Below are 22815 nucleotides of genomic sequence, written 5' to 3' on the forward strand. Positions count from 1 at the left end.
TATACATTATAAAATTTTTTTTTATATATTATATATGTATATATTATATATTATATTATATATGCTGTATTATATGCACACAATTTTTACTTTTCACTTGAAGTGACTAAGTGCAATGTTTATTTTACATCAGGCATCAAAATCATATACACAGAAGTATACCAATCAGTATAGTTTGTTTCCTGCAGCTGCCCAGCTGGTCTTGCAGGGACCTTTTTATAGTGGCTGACTTCTGAACACTACAGCACAAATGTTTTCTGGAGCGCTTTATCCTGTGTGGATAGGGTTACATGTGCACAGACATGCACATACACTTGGACTTAACAACACACACGCAAATTAATCAGTTTTATTTATATCTCTTTGTCTAATACTGTTCTTCGACATAAACATAAACCTTTTTTCAAAACTACAAATATTGCGTATTTGTTACAGTGGGAACAATAAAGTTATATACTATACATACATATTTACTGAATACCAGTGTATGCAGCAGTGTGTCTCTCACTCAGACACACACACCCACCCACATATGGACCCTGCCTGGCCTTAGTGGGTATTTTCATGTTAAGTCAGGCACAGTCTCTGTGTCAATTCTCTCTCCTAGATGCAGCAGCAAGGCTGCATAGGGACACTTTTGTTGGTGGGAAAGACAGACTGACAGAGACAGACTGACAGAGACAGACTCTTTGAATTTTAAGTGTGTTTGAGAAATTTACACAGTGGCCAGGACGCAATTTGGATTTGCACTACCTGCCTCCCTTACTGACTGTGAGGGAGCTCCTGTCCTCTCTTCTTCCCATTGACGTTTGTATGACCGCCTGTTTATGTTTGTGTGCCTTTCTGTCTGCCTGTTTACTTGTCTGTCTGTCTGACCTACTGACTGACTGGCACAGAGCGAGGGCAACCAAGGATGACAACCTCCACGAGCTCCTCCATCGGCTTAGATATCCTGCTTTCCACGCTGCAGGTAGGAATCCACAGCACCAACCTGCGCCTCGTTCTGTTTTATATTATATATTCTGTATTATATTTAACATAATGCACAGTATGTGAGATCATCATATGAGCTACTAAAGGCTTTAAGTGATGAGACCATAGACACCAGAATTAGCCTTGTATCCCCAGTAGAGTTAAGGATCTGTTGCTCCATGCTGACATTTCACAGTACAGTGTGTTCACAGCACGATGGCACCTGTGTCACCAAAGCACACGGAGAGAGACAGAAAAAAAATCGAACAAGGGAAAGGACCTTATATTAAAAATTTCTTTTTAATCTTTCAATTCTGTCTTTCAACAGCATTAATTTGGTGTTCTGAACCCCATTGAGAATTTTTGTGCAGTGGTCCTACTCTATTATCATTTTAAGATCTTAGTGAAATATTTATGCCACTCTTGAAAGAAAGAAATGTTGTGCCATAATGAAAGTTTAACTCAGTTCAGGAAAATATTAGAGCGTGACTTATTTTTTGGCCAGGCAGTGTATTTTTCTCCGTAAATGGTCTTCAGAATGGGACTTTCGAGTTTTGTTTTGTGAATTAGCATGTGAATGCACATTTACAGGAGTTTTCCCAGGACAAAGTTAAGATAAACCTCTCTCATTAATGTCAGTTTCACCACGTCATGTGAACTTATGCTCAAAGTCACAACTTATTTTATACTTTTATTCTGAAATATCCTATTTGCAACATATGAGCAATAAGCCAGTCCTGTCAAACATAGTTTCTCGTAGCTGCCTGTAACTTCTACTAGTCTCTTTCACTAAAGCTCAAACAAAAAGAGTACTTGAGAATATAGTGTCAGTTTAGCATAGTGCAACTACTAAAAGATGAACTCTAAAGTAAATTTTTGCAGTAAAAGATTGCTGAGCATTTTGTCTTCATTGTTTAAAGAGTACAGTGTCTATAAAGACTATTAACCCCCTTGGATGTTTCACACTTTTATTCATGGTCAATGTAAGTTATCAATGAGACTAAGTAATTGCAGTATAAAAACAAATGTCTTGAAGTTCCAGTCACTGGTAATTCAGTATTAATGGCTACCATTACACTATGAATGCAAAAGAACACTCCAAAAACTCAGTGTTAGACAAATATAACTCAGGGCATAAGGCTTAAGTCAGGGGATGATACAAAAAGTAAGTAGCAAGCCTTAGCAGCTGAGATGGTAAACTGTGCATACAACAAATTTTGCCTGGGTTCTTCTTCATTCAAAGCTTCTCAGGAGACTGTCAAGGAGAAAGCTACTGTTAAAAAAAATGTCAAACCACCACTTGAGTTCGCCAAAAGGCAAATGCAGACTCCATAGTCAAGTGGAAAAAGGTTCTTTGGGCTGACGAGATCAAAGTGGTGCTTTTTGGCCATCAGACAACATGCTATGTTTAGCGAACACTGACATTGCACATTTGCACAAACACACCATCCCCAATGTGAAAGCCGTGGTGGCAACATCATGCTGTGGGGATGCTTCTCAGCAGCTGGCCTTGGAAGGCTTTTGTAAAGGTAGAGTAAAATGAATGCAGCAAAATATAGGACAATCGTGGAAGACAATCTTCTTCAGTCTGCAAGAAACTATGGCTTGGGAGAAGACTGGTTTATAAATAAATTAAAAATATTCAGCTTCCTCCATTTGTCATTCAAATCATGTAAACAATTACTTTTTAACATGTAATAGTAATACAATGAACAATAAATCATTTAACATAATTACATTATTTTTGTTCATTGCATCACTGCAAAATGGATCTGACAATAATTGCATTCTGTGGTACCTGAGAAATTGATGAAATACAGAGGTATTTTTGAAGGTCATTTGTTTGATTTTTATGGCCATTATTGTATATCAACAGCGCGGAAATTAACTTCCGATTCACTTCACAGTTCTCATTTTGACATAAAACCAAAAGACTTTAAAGTCAATGTTAGTTATTCATTAATTCACTCATTCCCTCTTTATTTGAACTGAAATATTTTAAAAACTTTTACAGCATGTAATTATTTGTTTGACAATTTTTATCACTTGAGCCCTAATTTTAAGACAAACTTGAAAAGCCACAAATTTATCCTCCAAAACATTTTTTAGTGTTTCCACAGAGAGCATGACCAAGACTCAAAATTCAAATTTCAAAGCTTTCAATTAATCCTGAGAGAAAACATCTTGCAGTTGCAATGTTAGAGGTGCTGTCTGCTTTAAAGAAGAGGATAAAGAACCACAAGACAAGTACATATATCTTAGTAAGATGTTTTTTGGGGGTGTTTTTTGTCAGTCGTGAATAAATAGAAAGGAAACAAAAAACATAATAAACCGTCCTTTAACCTTCCTCTTGTGTTAGATTTCTGTTACCATCCCTTGTGTTAACGGGTCAGTTTTGACCCGTGTCCTAAATCAGCTCTAAAATACACAAAAAAACAATTATTTCTCATCTAATTTGTTTTTCATTTGTTGGTTACCTTGTTAGGCTTCTTTTTCAATGAAAATATTAGTTTTAATGTTTTAGGTGTGGGCCTTTTGGGTTTTTTTTTGTCAGCATACCCCTCAATCTTAATATAACAACATTGTAAAATGAACCTCAATAGAAAAATATAAATAAATACAAGATTGTTTTGTTACCTTACCATTATTAAGGGTTGTTAGAACACATCACTTTAATAATTTTGTTCAGTTTTTTTTTTATATATATTTTTAACTATAGTAACATCTATAGTGTTACGGGTCAGTTTTGACCCGTATACATTTACTTCAAGGAAAAGCCAAAAAATAAAATTATTTCATTAAAACTTCACTAAAAGATTCCTCCTGAGAAGCTCTTGTCCAAGGTCATAGCTGGGACAAAAAATTGTCACAAGTGATATTGTGACTCTGCAGTCCAGTAGTCATATCGAGGACCACACGTTTGCCTTGATTTTTCTCTGGGATGCCACCAGCAACTTTGCCTGTGTAAATCTGTAAATTCCAGGCATAGCTTGTTTTTGAATCACAGGCTGCCCAGATTTATAAGATAAGTGACATTGTTGCCCGAAAAATATTTCTGTCTGTTGATGCGTCCCAGAGACTATCAGTGGCCTCATTGCAGGATCTGTATCCTCCAGCAAGAAGAAGAACACCAAGGTAAGCATCTAGGTGTTCCTCATCAATGTCTTTCCACGTGTCACCATGGACTTTTTTTTCCTTCAAGGTTTGTCAAAGCAAGAATGACTCTTTTTAGTGACAATGGCATAAAAAGCTCAAAACATGTCTTGATGTCACTGACTCTCGTCACAGCAAACCTTGTGATTTCAGGGGTCATTTTGATGAGATTTGCAGCAGCTGCCCTGCCATGTGCATCATGAGGTACTGACCTCCAAAAGATCTTACCATCTTTGGACTTTCAGCAAATTCTTCAATGGTGACCTCCTTATCAGACTCATCAGATGTGTCTGTCTCTTCTGGATGAAAGTCCACATTGTCTTCCTCCTCAGAAACCTGCTCATCCATGTCGCTTTGTTCCCCTGTGTTTATTTCCTCATTTTCACCAAAAATACTATCCAGAACTTCGTTCATTTAAAATCTCTCATTTTTGAAGCTGTAAATTGGAGATGTGAACTCTGCAAGTCACCAATTCAATACTGAATTCACACGTCTGGACGCGTCCATGTTTGTTTGATTGTTCTGTATTTTTGCAGTTATACAGAAAAAAAAGAGTCACCTAAAGCTCACATGATTGGCAGAAGAGCTGGCTGTCAGTGTTTAGGCTGACAGTGCACTTATTATTTCAGTTTTTGCTCTAAATATTGCTTTATAACCTTATTTTTAGAAGTGGGTCGAAACCGACCCTAACATCACAAATGTCATAATTTCAATAAGAGCATTTCATAATTTAGTTAGAAGTTTTAAATGTTTTTTATTTTGTTGAAATAGAGGTTACTGACAAAGTCAAAAAGCCTTGATCTAACAAACAAATGTATATGGTTTTTTTATGCATTTAAAACTGAAAATGGGTCGGTGCCGACCCTAACACAAGAGGAAGGTTAATACAGTGATTAGTTGTGCATGGCTCCTACACCAAAAAGTGTTTACTTTTGTGGAGGCACAGAACAGATGAAAGTGATTGGCTTCTTCCTCCAGCAGCTAGAAGAGCCTGAATGGCAGTATTTCTTAACAGGTGTAATGAAATATCTACTTTTCCATGCAAACATTCTCCATGAAGATGAGCTTGATATCCTCGACTGAAATTGACAATATTTTGTCCAAGTTTCCTCTGGAACATGACTATTTTCTTTTTCCACTTTTGTTTTAAGTAAGGGGTACTTGCTAATCTGATCTCCTGAAGTCCCTTATATAACCTTGAAATTATCTTAAGACCCAAGTTGGTTTGGCAGAATTGTAGAAACCTAAAAAAGTTACTATTAGTTAGCCCGTACGATTTTTTTCAATGTGTGAAAATCTTTATTATTCCCTGATTAAAGAGAGTGCAGTAAAATGAGAGACCCTGGTTTACCCATCCTTTATAACTTGCATCTTAGTTTTGGGTTAAGTCAAAGCTGTAGGTTGTCCATCCTAGGATCTTTATCTGTTCAGGCCAAATGATACTTGACCCATTTATTACCTTTCCATTAGATTTTTTATTTGTTTTTTTGTCTCCTAATCATTTTAGAATTAGGGTTGCTCCAGATATAGTTTATTCTATTTCTTTCCATCTTCCTTGATAATGCACCAACAAATTAAAGCTCCTCAATTGAGCTTATATGTAGTAGTCCTTTAGGCAGGGGAGTGTGAGTCCCCCCTTGTCCTTTGTTAGCTGAAGAGTTTGAAATCTTATCCTCTGCTTCTTCCCTTGCCATATGTACTGTACTTTGATATTAAATTTTCCCATTTATTAAATTGTCTATCAGTTATTTCGGTTAGAGTTGGGAACAAATATAGTACTCTGGGTAAGACATTCATATTTACAAACTCAATTTTTGATTCAAAACGTAGTATTGGTATCAGAATTTAGACGATTCATGGGCAGGAGTGCATGGCCGGAAAGCGGTAGGGTGATCTGAGGGAGGAGAAGAGACAGAGGTGAAATAATAGTCTGAGGCACGGGGATAAATCTGAGGAACAACTAGATGTCTTACTCGCCAGGTTGAGAGGCGGCAGGGTTGCAGTGGAGACCAAAGGGTGCGGGACAACTAGAGGCGGCTGGGAAAAAACCAGGAAGACAAAAATACAGCAGGCCAACAAAGTAACAACAAAAAAAACAAAATAGCAAACAAGCAGAAAGTATCAACAAAATTCCAAGAAGAAGGAAACTCAAACTCCTATTCTTCTGGCTAGCGCAAAATCCTCTTCTACACATATAATCCACAGTGTTTACAGTCAATATCGGAAGGTACAAAGTCAATTACTAAATCATCAGTTAACAACTGAGTTCTCAGAAGACTGCCGCCGTGGCCGGGCGGCAAAAAAGTGTCACAAACTACGAAAAAACAAACAGGCTCCGAAATGAAAACACAAAACTCCAAAGCACAACAGAGCACGTTAACTGGAGTGATATTACCAGACGGAGTACTAGGCCAGAGATTCTCAGGTTACTCGGGAAAGTCAGGAAGACGATCTGACAGAAAGGGAGAGGTGAATGAGGCATATATAGGGGAGGCACAGGTGAATGTAGTGAGGCTGATTAGGGACCAGGAGAAAGAAGAGAGTTCGGATTGCCAAGGCAACAAGGGTCAGCCTGACAGTCAGCCTGTTAAAATTGGGATTAAATTCCATCTCTTTATGTCATGTTATATTTTATTTGTTCAACAAACTGAAATTCAAGGTATAAAAATTTGTTAGGTCTTTTGGGATATTTACTCCTTCACGGGCAGTTGTCCAAGGACCACAGGTTCAGTGGGTCGATCCTCGGTCTGGCTATATGTCGAAGTGCCTCTGTGCAAGACAATGAACCCCTAATAGCCCATTCCCTTCCCCAGCTGTCTAGTGTCGGTCCAAGCTAGGTAGAAATTGGGAAGGGTTGCGTCAGAAAGGGCATCCGGAGTAAAAACTGTGCCAAATCAACATGTGGACAATGAACCGCTGTGACGACCCTGAACTCACGGGATAAGCCGAAACAACATAAAAAAAAAAAAAAACTCCTGAAGGCCTTTTTTAGACTACTGCCTTATCATATCATATCAGGATCTTTTTAGGAATGATTTGTAGGACCCAAATAAGTGCAGAACAAGCAAATGAGTAGGAAGGCAATAAGTTTATTGTGCGTAACGAGTAGTGGAGGAACAGGTAAGACGGACGGACAGGACTGCTGGAGGTATATGACTGCGGTGACCGATGGGCTTGTGCCGGCAAGGAGTATCTGAGGAGGAGAAGAGAGTGAGCAATGGCAAAACTCAGTATTAACTATTAGGACAATAGTATTTTTACTGTAGGACTTTTCTTCAGCAGCGACTGGGAAGCTTGTCAGAGTTGATGGGAAAATGGATGGAGCCAAATACAGGGCAATCTTAGAAGAAAACCTTTAAGAGTATGCAAAAGACTGGGACGGAGCGTCACCTTCCCATAGAACAATGACCATAAACATACAGCCAGAGGTACAATGGAAGGTTTAGATCAAAGCATATTCATGTGTTAAAATGGCCAAGTCAAAGTCAACATTTTGAAAACTCTGAACTCTTTTATCATTTTCCTTTCACTTCACAATTATGTACCCCTTTGTGTTGGTCTGTCACATAAAATCTCAATAAAACATTTGTATAATTTATAACGTGACAAAATGTATACATTTTCAAGGGGTATTAATACTTTTTGAAAGCACTGTAACTCTTAAAGGATACACATACTGATAAAGGATACACAACGACTGGAATCCTGCTTTGGTGCTGTTTTGTTGGTGGTGGGAGGTCAACAAAGAACAGAATTATCAATATTATTATTATTATTTTAGCTTTTAGCTTATCATTGCACTCTTATACTCCAAGAATATAGTGGGAATGATTCTGTAGCTGATTTGTGAAAGGAAGGTTTAACTCCCGAGGTAATTTTGTACTGGGTCTTGGGACTGGGACTTGCCTCCAGAACCTGCAGCAGGTGATTGATCAGAATCATTCAGATGTCTTCAGTCTCAATACCTTTATTCCACCACCACAACCACCTTTTATAACTGTCTTATGAATAAGTGGTTCTAAAGTAACTGAAGAATTTAATCATCCCTTAGTACTTACACATTATAACAGAAAATGCATATACCATATGAAGCAATATACACAATTATTTAACTCAAATTGTTCACTTCCAGTCTGCTATATATAATGAATCCCTAGCAACATCACAGAAATAACACTACATTAGTCCTGTGACATCTCCGAAACAGCCTATACAGTTCACTATTGCTCATGTTTCTTTAATCAATGGGTACACTGCCCTCTAGTGGCAGTATAATCAAATGGTTCTATTGTTAGCTAGTGTAACTGCTATCTATCATATGACAGCCTCAATTACTCAGTCACTCTACAGTGACAAATTATTTACAAACAGCGATTTCTCCCAATCATAGCAACTGAACACATGTGTCATGCTGCTAACTAACATACAGCTAAATGTGACGGACACGACAATAACAATAACAACAATCAGTAACTCTCCATTGAAGTAACCAGAAAAGTCCCCAGCTTGTTTACTCATTTGCACTAGACTCACTTCACATCAAATGACAGCTAATACAGGTTAATGATTGAATCCTTTGCTGAGTCCTTTGAGTCCTCTGCTCCTTGGCTAATTCGACTGCCTCTAGAGTGAGAGCGTCAAGTCCTTGTCCAGAGAAAATAGTCCTCGTGAAGTAGGAGTGATCGAAGTAATGTTTCAGGTAATGAAAGCTGCCACGAGAGGGAGCCGTATTTACAGTTTGGCAGTTATCATGCTATTCAATGGTTAATATCATGCTTATGGTCGTGGTCCAGTAGGCCACCTACTACTACCAGTAGACCAGTGGGTTTATTGTTCATGATACATGTGATAATTTTACAAAAACTAGCAGTCTATAAATTGGCAAAAGAGGACTTTGAAAACTATAAGAAAACTATGTTTCCTGTTTAAAACCAACAATGTTGAACCTTTAGTCAGTGATGTTCTGTACTCTTGCTGGGTTTTGTCCTATGATTTATTGTCAGGTGTCTTTTAAGTTTTCACTGAACCACAGCTTTAATCATTTCATACCAGGCATCTGATTAGAGAACATGATGAATCACAAGAGAATATAAAAATCATATCTCAAGTACCTGTTGTCATATCGTCCTTTCTTCACCTTGCTGCTATCCTCTGCTATCTTCACTGCATGAGCCACTAGTGGATGATAAAGTTGATGGCTCAGGTTCAGAGTTACAAGCTGGTTTGTATTCTTTATGTAGAACTTTCATACTAGCTGAAACAGCAGAAAGGTGGTGCAAATGCCACTGAAAAGTACCTAAGTAAAAAATAGAGGTCAGTGTAGAAGTTGTTTTTAATTTGGATCACTCAGTGTGTTCACTGTGTGTTGATAAATTAAAGTGATAAATTAAAGTAAAATTCAGAATTTCACCTTTTATTTGATGTCATTTACACTGTGATACATTAAACACTGTAGAATTTTGCCCCTTTTGCACCAGGTGACCCGGCTAAGACATAAGGCATAAGACAACGAAATTGCAGAAATATGCTGTCCAACCATATCATTACTCTGGATAAGACCTGGCTCTTGGCATAGGACACATAAGTGGTAATCTAGAAAATTATTTGTTTGACCTGGCCACGAACTTGCTAGCTGTTGTAGCTTTGTCAACAAGTCATATTGATATTGTCATCACGAAAAGCCATCCAAATCCTTAGACTTACATTGTACTTTTCATTTAATGTTGCTCATTCACAGTGGAAAAACAGAATGTGTGGTTGTCACAGCCTGATAGCTAGGGGGAAGAAGCTGTTGTGGAATCATCCTTTTTTTATATGAATCCTGCAGAACTTCTTCCTGGAGAAGTACAGAGAAGGTCATAGGGAGTTGCATTGTGTCATCGTAGATTTTGAGAAAGCGTATGGTGCCGAGAGAGGAGCTGTGGTATTGTATGAGGAAGTCTGGAGGGGGAGAGAAGCATGTTAGAGTAGTGCAGGACATGTATGAGAGCTGTAAGACCTTGGTGAGGTGCTGTAGGTGTGACAGAGTTCAAGGTGGAAGTGGGTCTGCATCAAGGATCAGCTCTGAGCCCCTTCTTTTTTGCTCTGGTGATGAACAGGCTGACAGATGAGGTTAGACAGGAATTTCCATGGACTACTATGTTTGCAGATGACATTGTAATTTGTAGTGAGAGCAGGGAGCAGGTGGAGGAAAATCTCGAGAGGTGGAAGTCTGGTCTGAAAAAAAAAGGAATGAAGCTTAGCCGCAGTAAAGCAGAATACATGTTTGTCAATGAGAGTGACCCAGGTGGAACGGTGAGGTTACACGGAGCAGAGGTGAAGAAGGTGCAGGACTTTAAGTAATTAGGGTCAACAGTTCAGAGCAATGGAGAGTGTGGGAAAGAGGTGAAGAGGTAAGTACAAGCAGGTTGCCTTGAGATGCCTTTTTTGTCAAATAGCGCTATATAAATAAAGTTGAATTGAATTGAATTTTATTTATCAAGCAGTACAAAGTACTAAGCATTGTGGGGGCTTTAAAAATTGGACCTGTGTAGGATTTTGATAGCCAATAGAACAATTAGGAATCTCATGAAAAAAATATATACAGAAGATGTCAGCAAAGGAAAACCACAGCGTGAACAGCAATTTAGAGGCTAAATCATAAGAAGAAACCAACAATTTGGTAATGTCAGTGTGTCACAAGATTGATGCATTTCCTGAAAATAAGGAATTTACAACCAAATATCATTATAATTACTTTTATTTGTGTTAAACCTATTTGGTGGGGGAGACGAAGGAAAATCATAGGCCATCATCATGGAAAATCAAGGTTGCAATGCAATGAGAGCCTCCTAGAGACACTGTGACCCAAACTATACTGCTTTGCATTTTATTTGCCTGCAACGGTAAGTGGCTGGATGCTACTGAAGGTTATTCAGTACATGTGACATAACTTGTTTCATAATCAGAGATGCTATTACCTCTGTTTAGCAACAGTCTCTCATTACAGTAGCTCAACACAACTCTGCACTATTTGTCTCTATTTGTAAAGAGGCAGATTGTTGCCGACTTAAACAGGCTGTCTGAAAACATCTTAAGCTATTTATAACAGGCAGACAGTTGACTAGTAGTGGAACATACAGTTTAATGAGGGAGATTTTTGGCAACACCATGAGATTTCTAATCAGCCACATTTTATAGTTGTACCAAAACACCTTCAACTACACTGAGACTATTTTAAAATTTGGAATGAGAAGCTCCTATTGGGAAAGTATATCTCTAAATTTGGTGTGGGGAAACCATTTTCACTCATGGAAGACTAGAGGGGCAATGCACCTTATCTAGATCAATACTTCCACTTTTGCACCATTAATTTCAATTTAATTTGAGCTAAAACTACAAACAAAAAAGTTGTTTGTAGAAGCAGTAGTAGAGTACTGTAATAGCAGTGCGATTTTTTCTAATAGGATAGGATTTATGCTGTACTTGCATCTCTTTTTTTCTTGTCTCTGCAGAATGCAGAGGACGTGGACGGCACCTTAAATATCCTCAGTGTCCTGGATGAACTTCTGACAGCTGGTAAGCTCAGATAGAATCAGGTCTTGACCAGAAAAATAAAACAAAACTAAAATAACAGATGAAAAATATTGTTATTCAGACGTAAAAATAAATTACTTGCAAATTGCCATGTTTTCATTAAATTGCCATTTACCTTCATTATTTAAAACTATTAAAACATTTAAACATTTAAACATTTAAAAGATTTCTGACTTTGACAGAAATGTTCATGTCCATATTGGATCAACAGTAAATAGTTTAAATTAATAAGGGCAAGGTTTTTTCAGTCCATATCTGCACTAAAATGACAGTGACAAAATAAATAAAATAGAAGAAAATATTGTTTTTCATTTTACTGACATAATACAGGGTTTGCTTCAATGTACCCTGCCTCTTGCCCAATGACAGCTACTGCTTCAGCCCCACAATGTCCTTAAACAACAAAAAAGCTGTCTAGATGAGAATAGCTAGATGATAGAATAAAGAAGAAATAATATATCTTAAGTTCTTCTTTTTCTGCTTATATTCAGCAAAGTAAGCTCAGCTCAGGCAGGCTGAAGCAGGAGTCACGTAATACTGCATTAATAATACAAGCCACGTTTTTTTCCTATAGCAACCAGCTTTATTTTGCTAACTGGGTTTTGGTGCATTTAAATTTGAGCATCTAATAACTGGAATTCTGTTCTGAAATTTAAAACATGTCACATGTCATGAGATTATAGGTTTCCCTAGTGTTTTCCTCAAGCTAGTGCTGAAATAACTGTACATACAAGCAGGTATTAACTTAAATCTACAGTTAAATAAAACAGATTGTTTAGATTGATGACAACAATGGCAAAGCACTACTTTACTTTCTACAGGTACAGATCGACGGATCTACTACATGATCAAGAAAGGTGCTAGTGAGGCTCTGCTAAATGCACTGGTCAAATTCGCCCACACTTTCTGTCCCAACTACACTATCCTGCTGCCTCTCATGCACCTGCTGGCTAAAGTTGGACACAGAGGTGAGAATAGAAAATGAAGATTAAGTTTAAATGTGAGAAAACATTAGAGACATCAGAACTCTAATGGGGTGAGGCAGCCTTGATGTGTGTGCCTTCTTCACTAGTTTTCTTCTTACACTGTCAATGAGTTTTTGAGGACAGTCTGTTCAACACAGATTTATTCCTGTGCCACAGTCCTTTTATTTCTCACTGATATATTTAACTGTACTCCACCCGTGCTGTACTACTGGACTTCTGCATTTCTATAACTTTTGTTTGGAAGTAGGTTAATTCATTTAGATTATTTTGTAAAAAATCTGTTTGTTTCTGGTGATCCATTTTCTAAGCCTGTGCTGTTTTTATCTCTCTCTCTCTCGTAAGATAAGTTAAACAAATGTTTTTTGCCTTGAAATCAGTGGAACTTGTGAAAAATCACATTTGAAAAAAATAATGCTACCAGGATCTATTTTCTTAGTTTCTATTTTTTTCATCTGTGAAAGAAGAGAATAAAAATATGAAGGTTTTGAGTTCCATTTAGAAGCCAGACCATCCATCCATTACATTACCTGCCTTTGCTTGTCACCAGGGGGGTGGAAGGTCTGACAGCTATCACTGGGCGGGAAAAGCGATATACCCTGGACTTGTTGCCAGTCTATCCATCCCGTTGGGCACTCTCTCTCAAAGCCAGAGCATTCTCCCCATTTAGAACATTTATTTAATTACGTTTAGTGGTGCACTCTTGTGGGTGAAATGATGATTACAATGTGAAAAATCTCCCTTTTCCCAAGTTTCCCAAGTGAAGAAATTTCTTTCCTTTCCTCACATTTTTTTTTTTATAAAAAAAAACATTCTGGCAACACTTTATGTGGAAAAGTTTTTCCACTGATTTTTGGGAAAAACTAAGGAACTCTGAAAGATTAGCAACACCAAAAAAAGTTCCTAAGCCATAAACACAGGAGAGAGGAAAAAAGAAATAGCTCTGTCTTAGAAAATGGATGGCCAGAAACTTTTTTCACTCAGGGTATCCGTATACATTATGTTATCTTACATTATCAATAATAACACTTCTTTTTATGTTGTATGTCCATATACACATGGCTGGTGTGTGGTGCACTTATTTACAGAAAAACATGAGGTGAACCATTTGAGCTGCATGTAAATCCTTGATAAAAGGGACAACACACCCACACACACCCACACCCACACACACAAGCCCCCACACACACACACATACACACACACAAACAGTGTTCATACACACACAAACAGTGTTCATATACATATAGATAAAAACTTTATTTATGTCGTGCAGTATTAGTATCATTTCATCCATTCGTTTTTTAGGAAACTAAATATCTATGTTCATTCATCTTGAAAAAAATCTCTTGAATTGTGTAACTAAGAAGCTTAATATTACTTTACGTCACAATCTTTCTGATAAAAAAGTGTAAAGTATGTGCAAATCCCAAACGTTCCTTATAATGTGCACACATGATATGACACGAGCAATCAATGCATTGAGCAGGTTAGATTTGGTTTGCAAAGTAATAAGGAAAAACGCAGCCACACTGAAGTACCTTACCAAACCCCAGCAGCACTGGTTTCTTGTTCATAGATTAATACAACCGTAGTTTAACAGAGAAGTAACATAATCAAAAGCATGTACGTAAAGTGAAAGCAGCACAACATAATTTTAGCATGTCCACTACCATTTTTCAATCCCCCCACCCACTGCACAATCTGCTGGCTCATCCCCCATCTGTAAGTTGGGTGGGGGCTGTCATCGCTGTCAATTAATTTTTTGCTCCACATGACATCACATTTTAATGTATTTATTTTTAGATTTTCTCCAGTTTATCTCAGAGCCAATACAGTTGTTTAATAGCTAATGCTACATAACTTCAGGATCTACACATTCCTAAATATATGTGTGTACTGTATCCGTGTTTTGGCAGACCGTCGTATTGGTATGAAAGCAGAGGAGACTGGAGCGGTTTTGCTGATTCTAAATCTGCTAAAGCACAATGTCAAACATGCCACAAGGGCTGCAGCCTGCCTCTGGGTCATCCAGGTGTTCTCCTCATCAGGTACCATCTCTCTCACTCAAACACCTCACTCACCTCACTCACCTCACTCACCACACACACACCACACACACACAACTGCAGAAAGTCTGGGGACTTATTTATCATGGCACATGCAGATCAAAATCTTTTATTATTCTTAGAAATTTAACAAGTGAGTCACACATTCTCTACTCTTCACTGAGCTTCTTCCACAAATTAATTCTGATAAAGGAAACACATCTGTTTTTAACACTTATTCTTAGTTCTTGCACTTTTTAAACAGCCAAGGCCTTGTTTGACCCCACAAGTTATTATCACTGTTTTGAGAGGTAGCTGTTTGGCTGAACATATTGTACTCTCTCTAATACGACATTAAGAAATCATGATCAATGGCATCAATAAACACCACCAAAGTATATTCTGTTTTTTCTATTGATCTCCTTTTCTGTAACATCAAATTATGCTAATGAAGTAGATCTGGTTTTCTAATAAAATCTCATGAACCGTTTCTATTAATAAAAGCATATAATCTACCAGCACTTTTTTGCAGAATCTATAAGAAAAAATTAGATGCAGTTTAAACACAAAATCGTGCATACAAACAATTAATAATTGTACAGTCCCTTTTAAATCATTGTAAGTTGTAAATTGCCTGTCCCTGTCCTTCACCAGACAAAGGTATGCTGAAAGTATAAATTGGCCTTAACATCAATGTAAATGACATGAATACAGGGGTTGTAGACCTGAGGAAGACACTTTTGGGGTGAGTAAATAAAGTAATAAACATTGCCTTGACTGACAGTCTATTCATTGGTTATCTATAACAGGTACAAATGAATACCAGCAGTGCTCCACTAGATGTCAGTGACGTATAAACCAAAAACACACCCTGGCCATATGCACCACCTAATATTTCCAAGACTGCACTGGATTTGTCACTTGTAGGAGTATCTAGTAAAGTATTAAGCCACATTTTTGGTATAAATCATTGTGTCTGATTGTCTTTCCTACCTCTAACACAGGATTTTACAGTTTTGGAGTCCTACTGCTCTGCTGAAACTGAAAACTTCCTCAACTCTCTATGCAACAGCTGTTGGTGCTCCCATCTATGTTTGTTTTACAAGATGTTTATGACTCATTTTAAAATCATTTTAATTTGATTGAATATAATTACTTTGTCACAGCACACTTTTATAAGAATTTTGATACATTTTTCTATTAACAGAAACAATTTCGCAATATACAATTTTTATAAAATTTTCAATATATTCATTTTCCACAAAAATATCTGGAACTAAAGGATCAGATACAACCACTGTTAAAGTACTGGAAATTTATATATTTTTTTTAACAATGAGCTATACCTCCTTACTCACAATTGCCCACAGTTAGGTGAGGAAGATTTTAGTGTGGTTTAAAGCAAAAAATACAATAAAATTCAATTACTTTAGATGTAAGAATTTTGTAACTAATGATGGAAAAATTAAAATAATGAATAATCACTCAAAGTATCAATCTTAATTAATTTGTATAAAGTACTTCAACTTTCTGTTTTAATTGTTTAAATTCTTTTAGTTCAGTAACTTGGACAAACCTTTGTGTCAGAACTCATATTCTGACCTCATTATGTGTTTCTACAGTTTCTACGGCAAACCTAATAGGAGAAAACCACGGACTTGACGTCATCTTCAGCCTCATCCCTGAGTATACCACCAAACATCTGCACACCATCAGGTATGTACACTTAAGCTTTTTGCAGTTTACACTGCCACCGGCATCCACACATCATGTGCCCACTCACTCAGTCTAACTGGACTTGAGGAAACTGGTCAACAAACAAACAGTAGCATAGTACAAAGTGCTGCAAGTTCATCTCCTTAGGCGCCATAACCAACGGGTGTCATGTAACAATAAGTAACAGAGGCTCTGGGCCCTGGCTGACCCATATGAAATTAAATTATTTTCTTAGGCCTGACTACAAAGGTCAGTCACTTATACAGCGTGAACTTTTTATTTATATATTGGCAGTTTGTGGTGCCAGGGGGTGGCTTGGCAACACTTACCCCATTTTATATTTCACACAGGAGTCAGTGATGGTTCAATTGTGTGGAAGATTTAGTTTACTACACAGGATAAAGTAAGTGCTTGGATGACCTACACCCGGAGTTCACCTTGTATCTACATGACCTTAATGGTACACTTTTCAAAAGACATATTTTTAGGAATGTATAATTCCCTTTAAATACTAACTGGTCTGCACATAGTATAATAATACTATTTGTTCCACAAAACACATAGATGTTAACTCCTTTGTTGGATTATGTGTAGTGTAATCTAACAAAAACAAAAAAAAAAGACGTGCTGCCATATTATGAATCATCTGGAGGTGTTTGATTGTGCATGCTGGTATCCCTGTCAGCAGGACGTTGCAGGAGTCAAGACAAGATATAAACAGTGCCTGCAGAATGAGTTTGGTTGCATATTCAGAAAAGTAGTGTATGATCTTTCTGACAGTGTAGGCACAAAATTGACAAGGCACAAAATGTCAGGGGCTGCAGCAGTTCTCTAAATATAACATAGATTTAGTGACCTAATTTTTAACCTACAAACAGCAAACAACTAACCTGCAGTTAAATTACGTGCCCACAACCATTAATGCTAAGCTAATAATCCAGCAATGGTTTCTGACTTTAAGTGATTAATTAAATTCAATTCAATTCCACTTTATTTATAGCGCCAATTCACAACAAAGTCATCTCAAGGCACTTTACAGAATAAAGTCAAGACTAGAAGGATGTATAGAGAGAATCCAACAATTCCCTTTTGAGCAAGCCCTAGGCAAAGGTGGAGAGGAAAAACTCCCTTTAACAGAAGAAACCTCCAGCAAAACCAGGCTCAGGGTGGGCGGCCATCCACCTTGAGTGGTCGGGGTGAGTGGAAACTGAAGAGAGAAAAGAAAAAGAGCAACAAAAGCAACAACAAAACTTTGGGCAGGATGGTAGGACCAGTAGCTGCACAGACAGAGAAGAAGAGTCATACAGTCACTACTGTATGACATTAACTCTGTGTGTTTTCTCCCGTAGTTCTCTTTGTCCTTCTCTGTCCCCCTCTCTCTGTCCCTTTCTGCAGGTGTCCCTGGCTTTGAAGCAGTGTGTTTTCCAGTGTGCAGCTACATGTCCTACCAACCTGCCCGATGTTTTGTTGTTGCTTTTGCATGATTTTCCCATTTGCTCTGTACACCTTGAAAGCCCACATAAATTATGTTAAGAAATTCAAATAAATTACAAGAGTTAAAATCCAAGATGGCTGCTCTGTTTATCAAAACAGTGTAAGTAGTAGTGAAATGCTGTTTATTAGCACTTCTGGTGTCTTAATTAAACAGTCATACATACTGTACTGATCAACTTCTATCTGTGAACATCAATCAAGTTATATTTAACTCCAGGCTGCTATCTTAATTTTAATTTGAACCATCTCCATGCACAAACTGCACAGCAGTATTAAACTTTACGGGAAACATCATCATTAGGTGTCAACATATTATATTATTTTTCCCCTTAAATATTTAACTCTTATGTAAGCCATTCCTCCTCCTCTTGGATTATATGTCCTCTTCCCATCAGCCTCTGTCAGAACTGATGGCACTTGGCTCACATAACCAGCATCCTCCAGTTTACCCAGTGGACCATGCCGGGAGCACTAAGAGCACTGGCCTTTGCCTGGCCCTATTCCAAGCAAACCAGCCCCTGATCAACCAAAGTGAATATGAAACTCCCTGGCGGTGTAAGGGAATCAGATGCTCTGACATCACAAAATTTTAGCAATCAGGAACAATTTTCTGTATCATTTTTATAACGTAGCCAGCTGTTAATTGTTGATAATTAGAATTTCTGGGATTGATGATTGAAGCCAGACACTACTTAGGGTAATTTGCTAGAATTGGCAGCTTTGAATTCTTCTGTGATGTAATGAAAGCATCAAGCCAGGAGATTTGCAATTTCCCTTAAGTGTGAGAGGTAATTAGACATGTCACACTGATTTATACAATCACATTACATTTCCTGTGAACATAATAAGAATATGTTGACATGCAAAGAAAATGGTGAGTTACAAATGCTAATACTGCATAAATCAATGAAATATTTCCAGATAACATACTTTTGTCTGCCAAAATGTCAGACCTTGCAGCAAAATGTCCGGTTTCTGCTATAATATGTGATCCTGCCGTACAATGTCCTGTTTGAGGCTTTTTAACCTATGTCTTTTAACTTAACCAATGGCTTTCCCTTAGCTTTACTACTTGACCTAAATACCCAGCCCTAATATCTTGTTGTCAAGAGCTATCATTTGCCAAAATTAACTTCTGGCTAATATCCATTACTTCTTACTAAGATTGGTGGTCCACCATCGGTTTCTGCAACTAGATACCCCTGCCTGGGGTTTGACATTGTAGTGGCTGAACCTTGGTACTGCAACATCGCCATTGATCCCCAGACAGTTGGAACATTATCTGGTGTATATGAATTTGTGTGCACAGTCACACCGATCCATCAGTTGTTTTTATTTTAAAGCGTGTGTTTATTCAAATGTCTGAGATACTAATTGCTCCCTCTGTTTCATTTCCAGGGCAGCCATTAATGCCTTTGCTGCTTTACTCCGCACAAGTAAGTTTTGACCTTCATCATTCCTAGCTGATGGTTTTCATCATACTGGATGTACATCATCATCATCATCATCACCACCATCATCACTACACAATACTACTTAAGCCCTTTCTCCAATGGCTTTGCGTGGGTTTGTGAGGCAATTTTCTTATTTTCCTTTATCATCCTCTGATAACATGTATTTCATCTGAAATACAGCCTACTCTACCCAGTGCAGCTAGAGTGGCCCTTCCATCATCCATCCATTCATTAGTTATACATGTTTCCTTTTAAGATTAAAAGTACATTCTTAAATAACACTGTTGCAATAGGTTTCTTCACTATAAAAATATGGGCATTTTTGTTTATCTACAAACAGATCCACAGGCTAATAGCAGCCACTAATGTTATTTTAATTATTTCAGACAACAATATAGGTCTACTACCACACTATTAAGCTTACTTAAGTTCTGGATTTTGAGCTCTTGGTTAGGTACAAGCCTTGGATGGTTTTGTCTTTGTCATCTTCTTTAAATTTATTTTTTTTTTAAATTATATTAAAGAAATATAAAACTTCACCCTCTTTACCCTTACACAACTAAAAATATTTGGGGTCTGGTAGTAGGATGTACATGGCCATTGGGGTCCAACCAGGGCAGCATCTAGAAATGTTTTATTGGGGTGGCCAGAATGGGGCACATGCTCAAAATAGGACGGCACATTTGGAAAATTAATTTAAAAGGTTGAAAACACAATAATGGACAATCCACTGCAACACTGAGCTCTTGGTAGTCTCAGAAAGAATAAAATCTTGAAAAAAAAGTGCCTGAAATGTGTTTACAAATTGAAGCTTATAGATATTGTACAGAGTTCAGACATTATAGTGACCTCCAAGTTGTGTAGCTGCTCTGAACATTGAAAGGAGCCTCTAATCTAATGGTCTCTTCATTTACTTATAAGTGGATGTGGTATATCTTTGGAAAGGAATTAAGATGTATTTATGGGTTTTTTCAGAAGAGACAACTCCTTTCAGCAAGCAGTAATTTCTCTTCTTTCCATGACCTCTGCCATTACTTAATAACTTCAGGCTAGTCTCCCTCCTTTGTTCAAACTACAACGTGCACCCCAGAGCCTTATCCAAAAGACTTAATGGCTTCCCGGATATACTTGTAAATAGAAACCAATCATGCCTGACAGAAAAACCATGAACAACAGTTTTCAAATTTTTAACATGTCAGTTTTGGCGTTATCTTTGTAGTCCAGGTGATTGCATTTGACAAGGGGATTTTTAGTGTTCTGCACTAATTGCACTGGAATTGGTGATGGGTTGGGTGGGTTTATTGTAGAGTGGTACTGAATTTCTTTGGTGTATAGGCTGAAAAGTCAGCTCAGTATTCTCTTCTTTCCATGGTTCTCTAGGATGCATGTTTCTTCTATTGTCTGCTTGTGCAGACCATGAAACGAGTCATAGATGTTTCATAGAAACTCTGTCGCTCTATAAAAAGCCCCATCTATACAAATGAACTGGACAATGTGATGTTAGGCCTACTGAAAGGGCATTAGGGGTGGGGTTTATGGTTGCCAATAACTTGGTTGTGAAAACTTTGTGACACATACTTTTTTCTCTGACAACACCACAAGGCCTAATGAAGAAAGCGTGGAGATCCATTCGGTGGTCTGGTCTAGCTTGCACTGGGTCTGAGCAACAGCCTTCTATTGATTTTGCAATTTCTGTGGTTAAAACTTGTTTACTTTGTGATTGTACTGAAAAATCATAGTGGCCCTCTCATGTAGGCGTTTGCTTCTCCTGTCTATAATACCTAGGTTAGACCTGTGGCTGATCCACTGTACAATGTTAAACAGAGTCTGGCTGTACAACTGGACATTAAGCTCAGATGAATTGGGCCGTTTCTCTGAGAGGAGCATTATTTTTTTTAAATATATGAGACTGCCGAATTTTAAGTCTCTGCAGAGGCAGGCATTTATAAACACTTCTAAATCGTAAACCTCCAATGCCTGTAATAGTAAAATAAGAAAAATGGTTCCACACTTTCCTCACAGCAGAAAATGTGGAATTGTTGGCCACAAGCATTCATGCTGGCAGCACAGAGAGAATTTTGCAGAAGGGGGATGCTTACACTATTGCCCACAGGTAGCATAGCAGGCAGCAGGAGATGCTACAACCAGACCTCCACAATATAAGACAAAAAGTAATAAAATGTACATAAAATGCAAGTTACCAAAGAAAACTGGCAGCACTAAAGGCTTCAGAGACAGAGACATTGGTGCCAGGGAAACCACTGAACTGGTGACAGTAACGTGGGAGACCAAGGCTTATTGGTGCAGATGGGGAGAGTGTGCTGGCCCATGTAGTCTGATCCAGGCGAGCTACTGTAGCTTACATTGGTAAAAGTTTAAGGTGAATATTGTATGTGTGGCTGTTCAGCTACATTTATGAATAATTTCTTTTTATACATCAAGTGGATGGCTGGGTGCCTGTGCATCGCTTATCTGGTGAGAGATAAGAGCACACAGGGATACACTATTGACAGAAGGCAACCCAGCAGAGCCAGTGCGATGCTTTTGACAATTCTCCTATCTAATCTATACAATATAAGGCTCAGTGATACCAAATTAGGAGCCATTTGGGAGCTGTAAGACCTGTGTAGAAGCGATCTTACTTGTATCCAAAAATTATCCACTCTGGAGATCATTGAATGATGAACACTGAACATTTATTGAATTCCACGTTTCTCAACTTAGCCGATAATGCTTATAACAAACTTGAAAGGTAAACTTCAAAGGCAGTTATGTAATGTCATTAATGACATCATCAGTATGCTTCTTAATCTAATTAACCTTAAAATACACAACATAAACAAAAACAGAGAAAAACCCTGGTTGGCTCATACAAGCTGGCTCTTTTAAGCGAGCTGAGTCGAAAGAGCCGAATCTTTGAAAAGAGCCGCACCTCCCATTACTACCCTTTGTCTCTCTGGCCACGTGCAGCATGTTCAAACATGCTCTTTTCTCCTGTGTGACCAAGCAGTAGTAGTTCATTTTTTATTTTTAGATACAGACAGATAGACAGACAGCATATTCTGTCTCCTTGAGCTCTTAAATTTAAAGTGACCATGTCTGTGTGTAAGTCGATTAAAATCTGGCTTATTGAATTAATTTAGAAAAAATACACTTAAAATACACTAAAAAATATAATTAAAAATAAAGGGTTTTCAGGTGCATGCTCATGTGGGTGTGGAACAGGAAGTGTTTTTGTTTATGTTGCTTGTTTGTCAACAATTCAGCTCAAGCTACTTTAATCATTAACTGAATTTAAATTAGATTTAATTAAGTTCAAGAAACATCTTAAGGATCAGTCAAGCAAACAAGCTTGAGAGGCAGGGCTGACAGGACAGCAGCTGTATAACAGAGCTCACTCAGACATTAAACAGCATCAGG

General features: G+C 37.8%; 1 protein-coding gene across 1 annotated transcript in view; it reads left to right on the forward strand.

Moving 5' to 3' along the window:
- Positions 1 to 582: 582 nt before the first annotated feature.
- LOC137126228 (cytosolic carboxypeptidase 4) overlaps positions 583 to 22815 on the forward strand; it is a 112627-nt gene continuing 90394 nt past the window's right edge. Inside the window, exons 1-6 of the mRNA XM_067502761.1 lie at positions 583 to 970; positions 11619 to 11682; positions 12522 to 12668; positions 14603 to 14734; positions 16354 to 16447; positions 19340 to 19377. Of these exons, the coding sequence (XP_067358862.1) occupies positions 914 to 970; positions 11619 to 11682; positions 12522 to 12668; positions 14603 to 14734; positions 16354 to 16447; positions 19340 to 19377 (532 nt within the window). The 5' untranslated portion in view covers positions 583 to 913. The remainder of the gene's footprint in view (positions 971 to 11618; positions 11683 to 12521; positions 12669 to 14602; positions 14735 to 16353; positions 16448 to 19339; positions 19378 to 22815) is intronic.

This window comes from Channa argus, chromosome 4 (genome assembly GCF_033026475.1).
Source record: "Channa argus isolate prfri chromosome 4, Channa argus male v1.0, whole genome shotgun sequence".
Classification (NCBI taxonomy): Eukaryota; Metazoa; Chordata; class Actinopteri; order Anabantiformes; family Channidae; genus Channa; species Channa argus.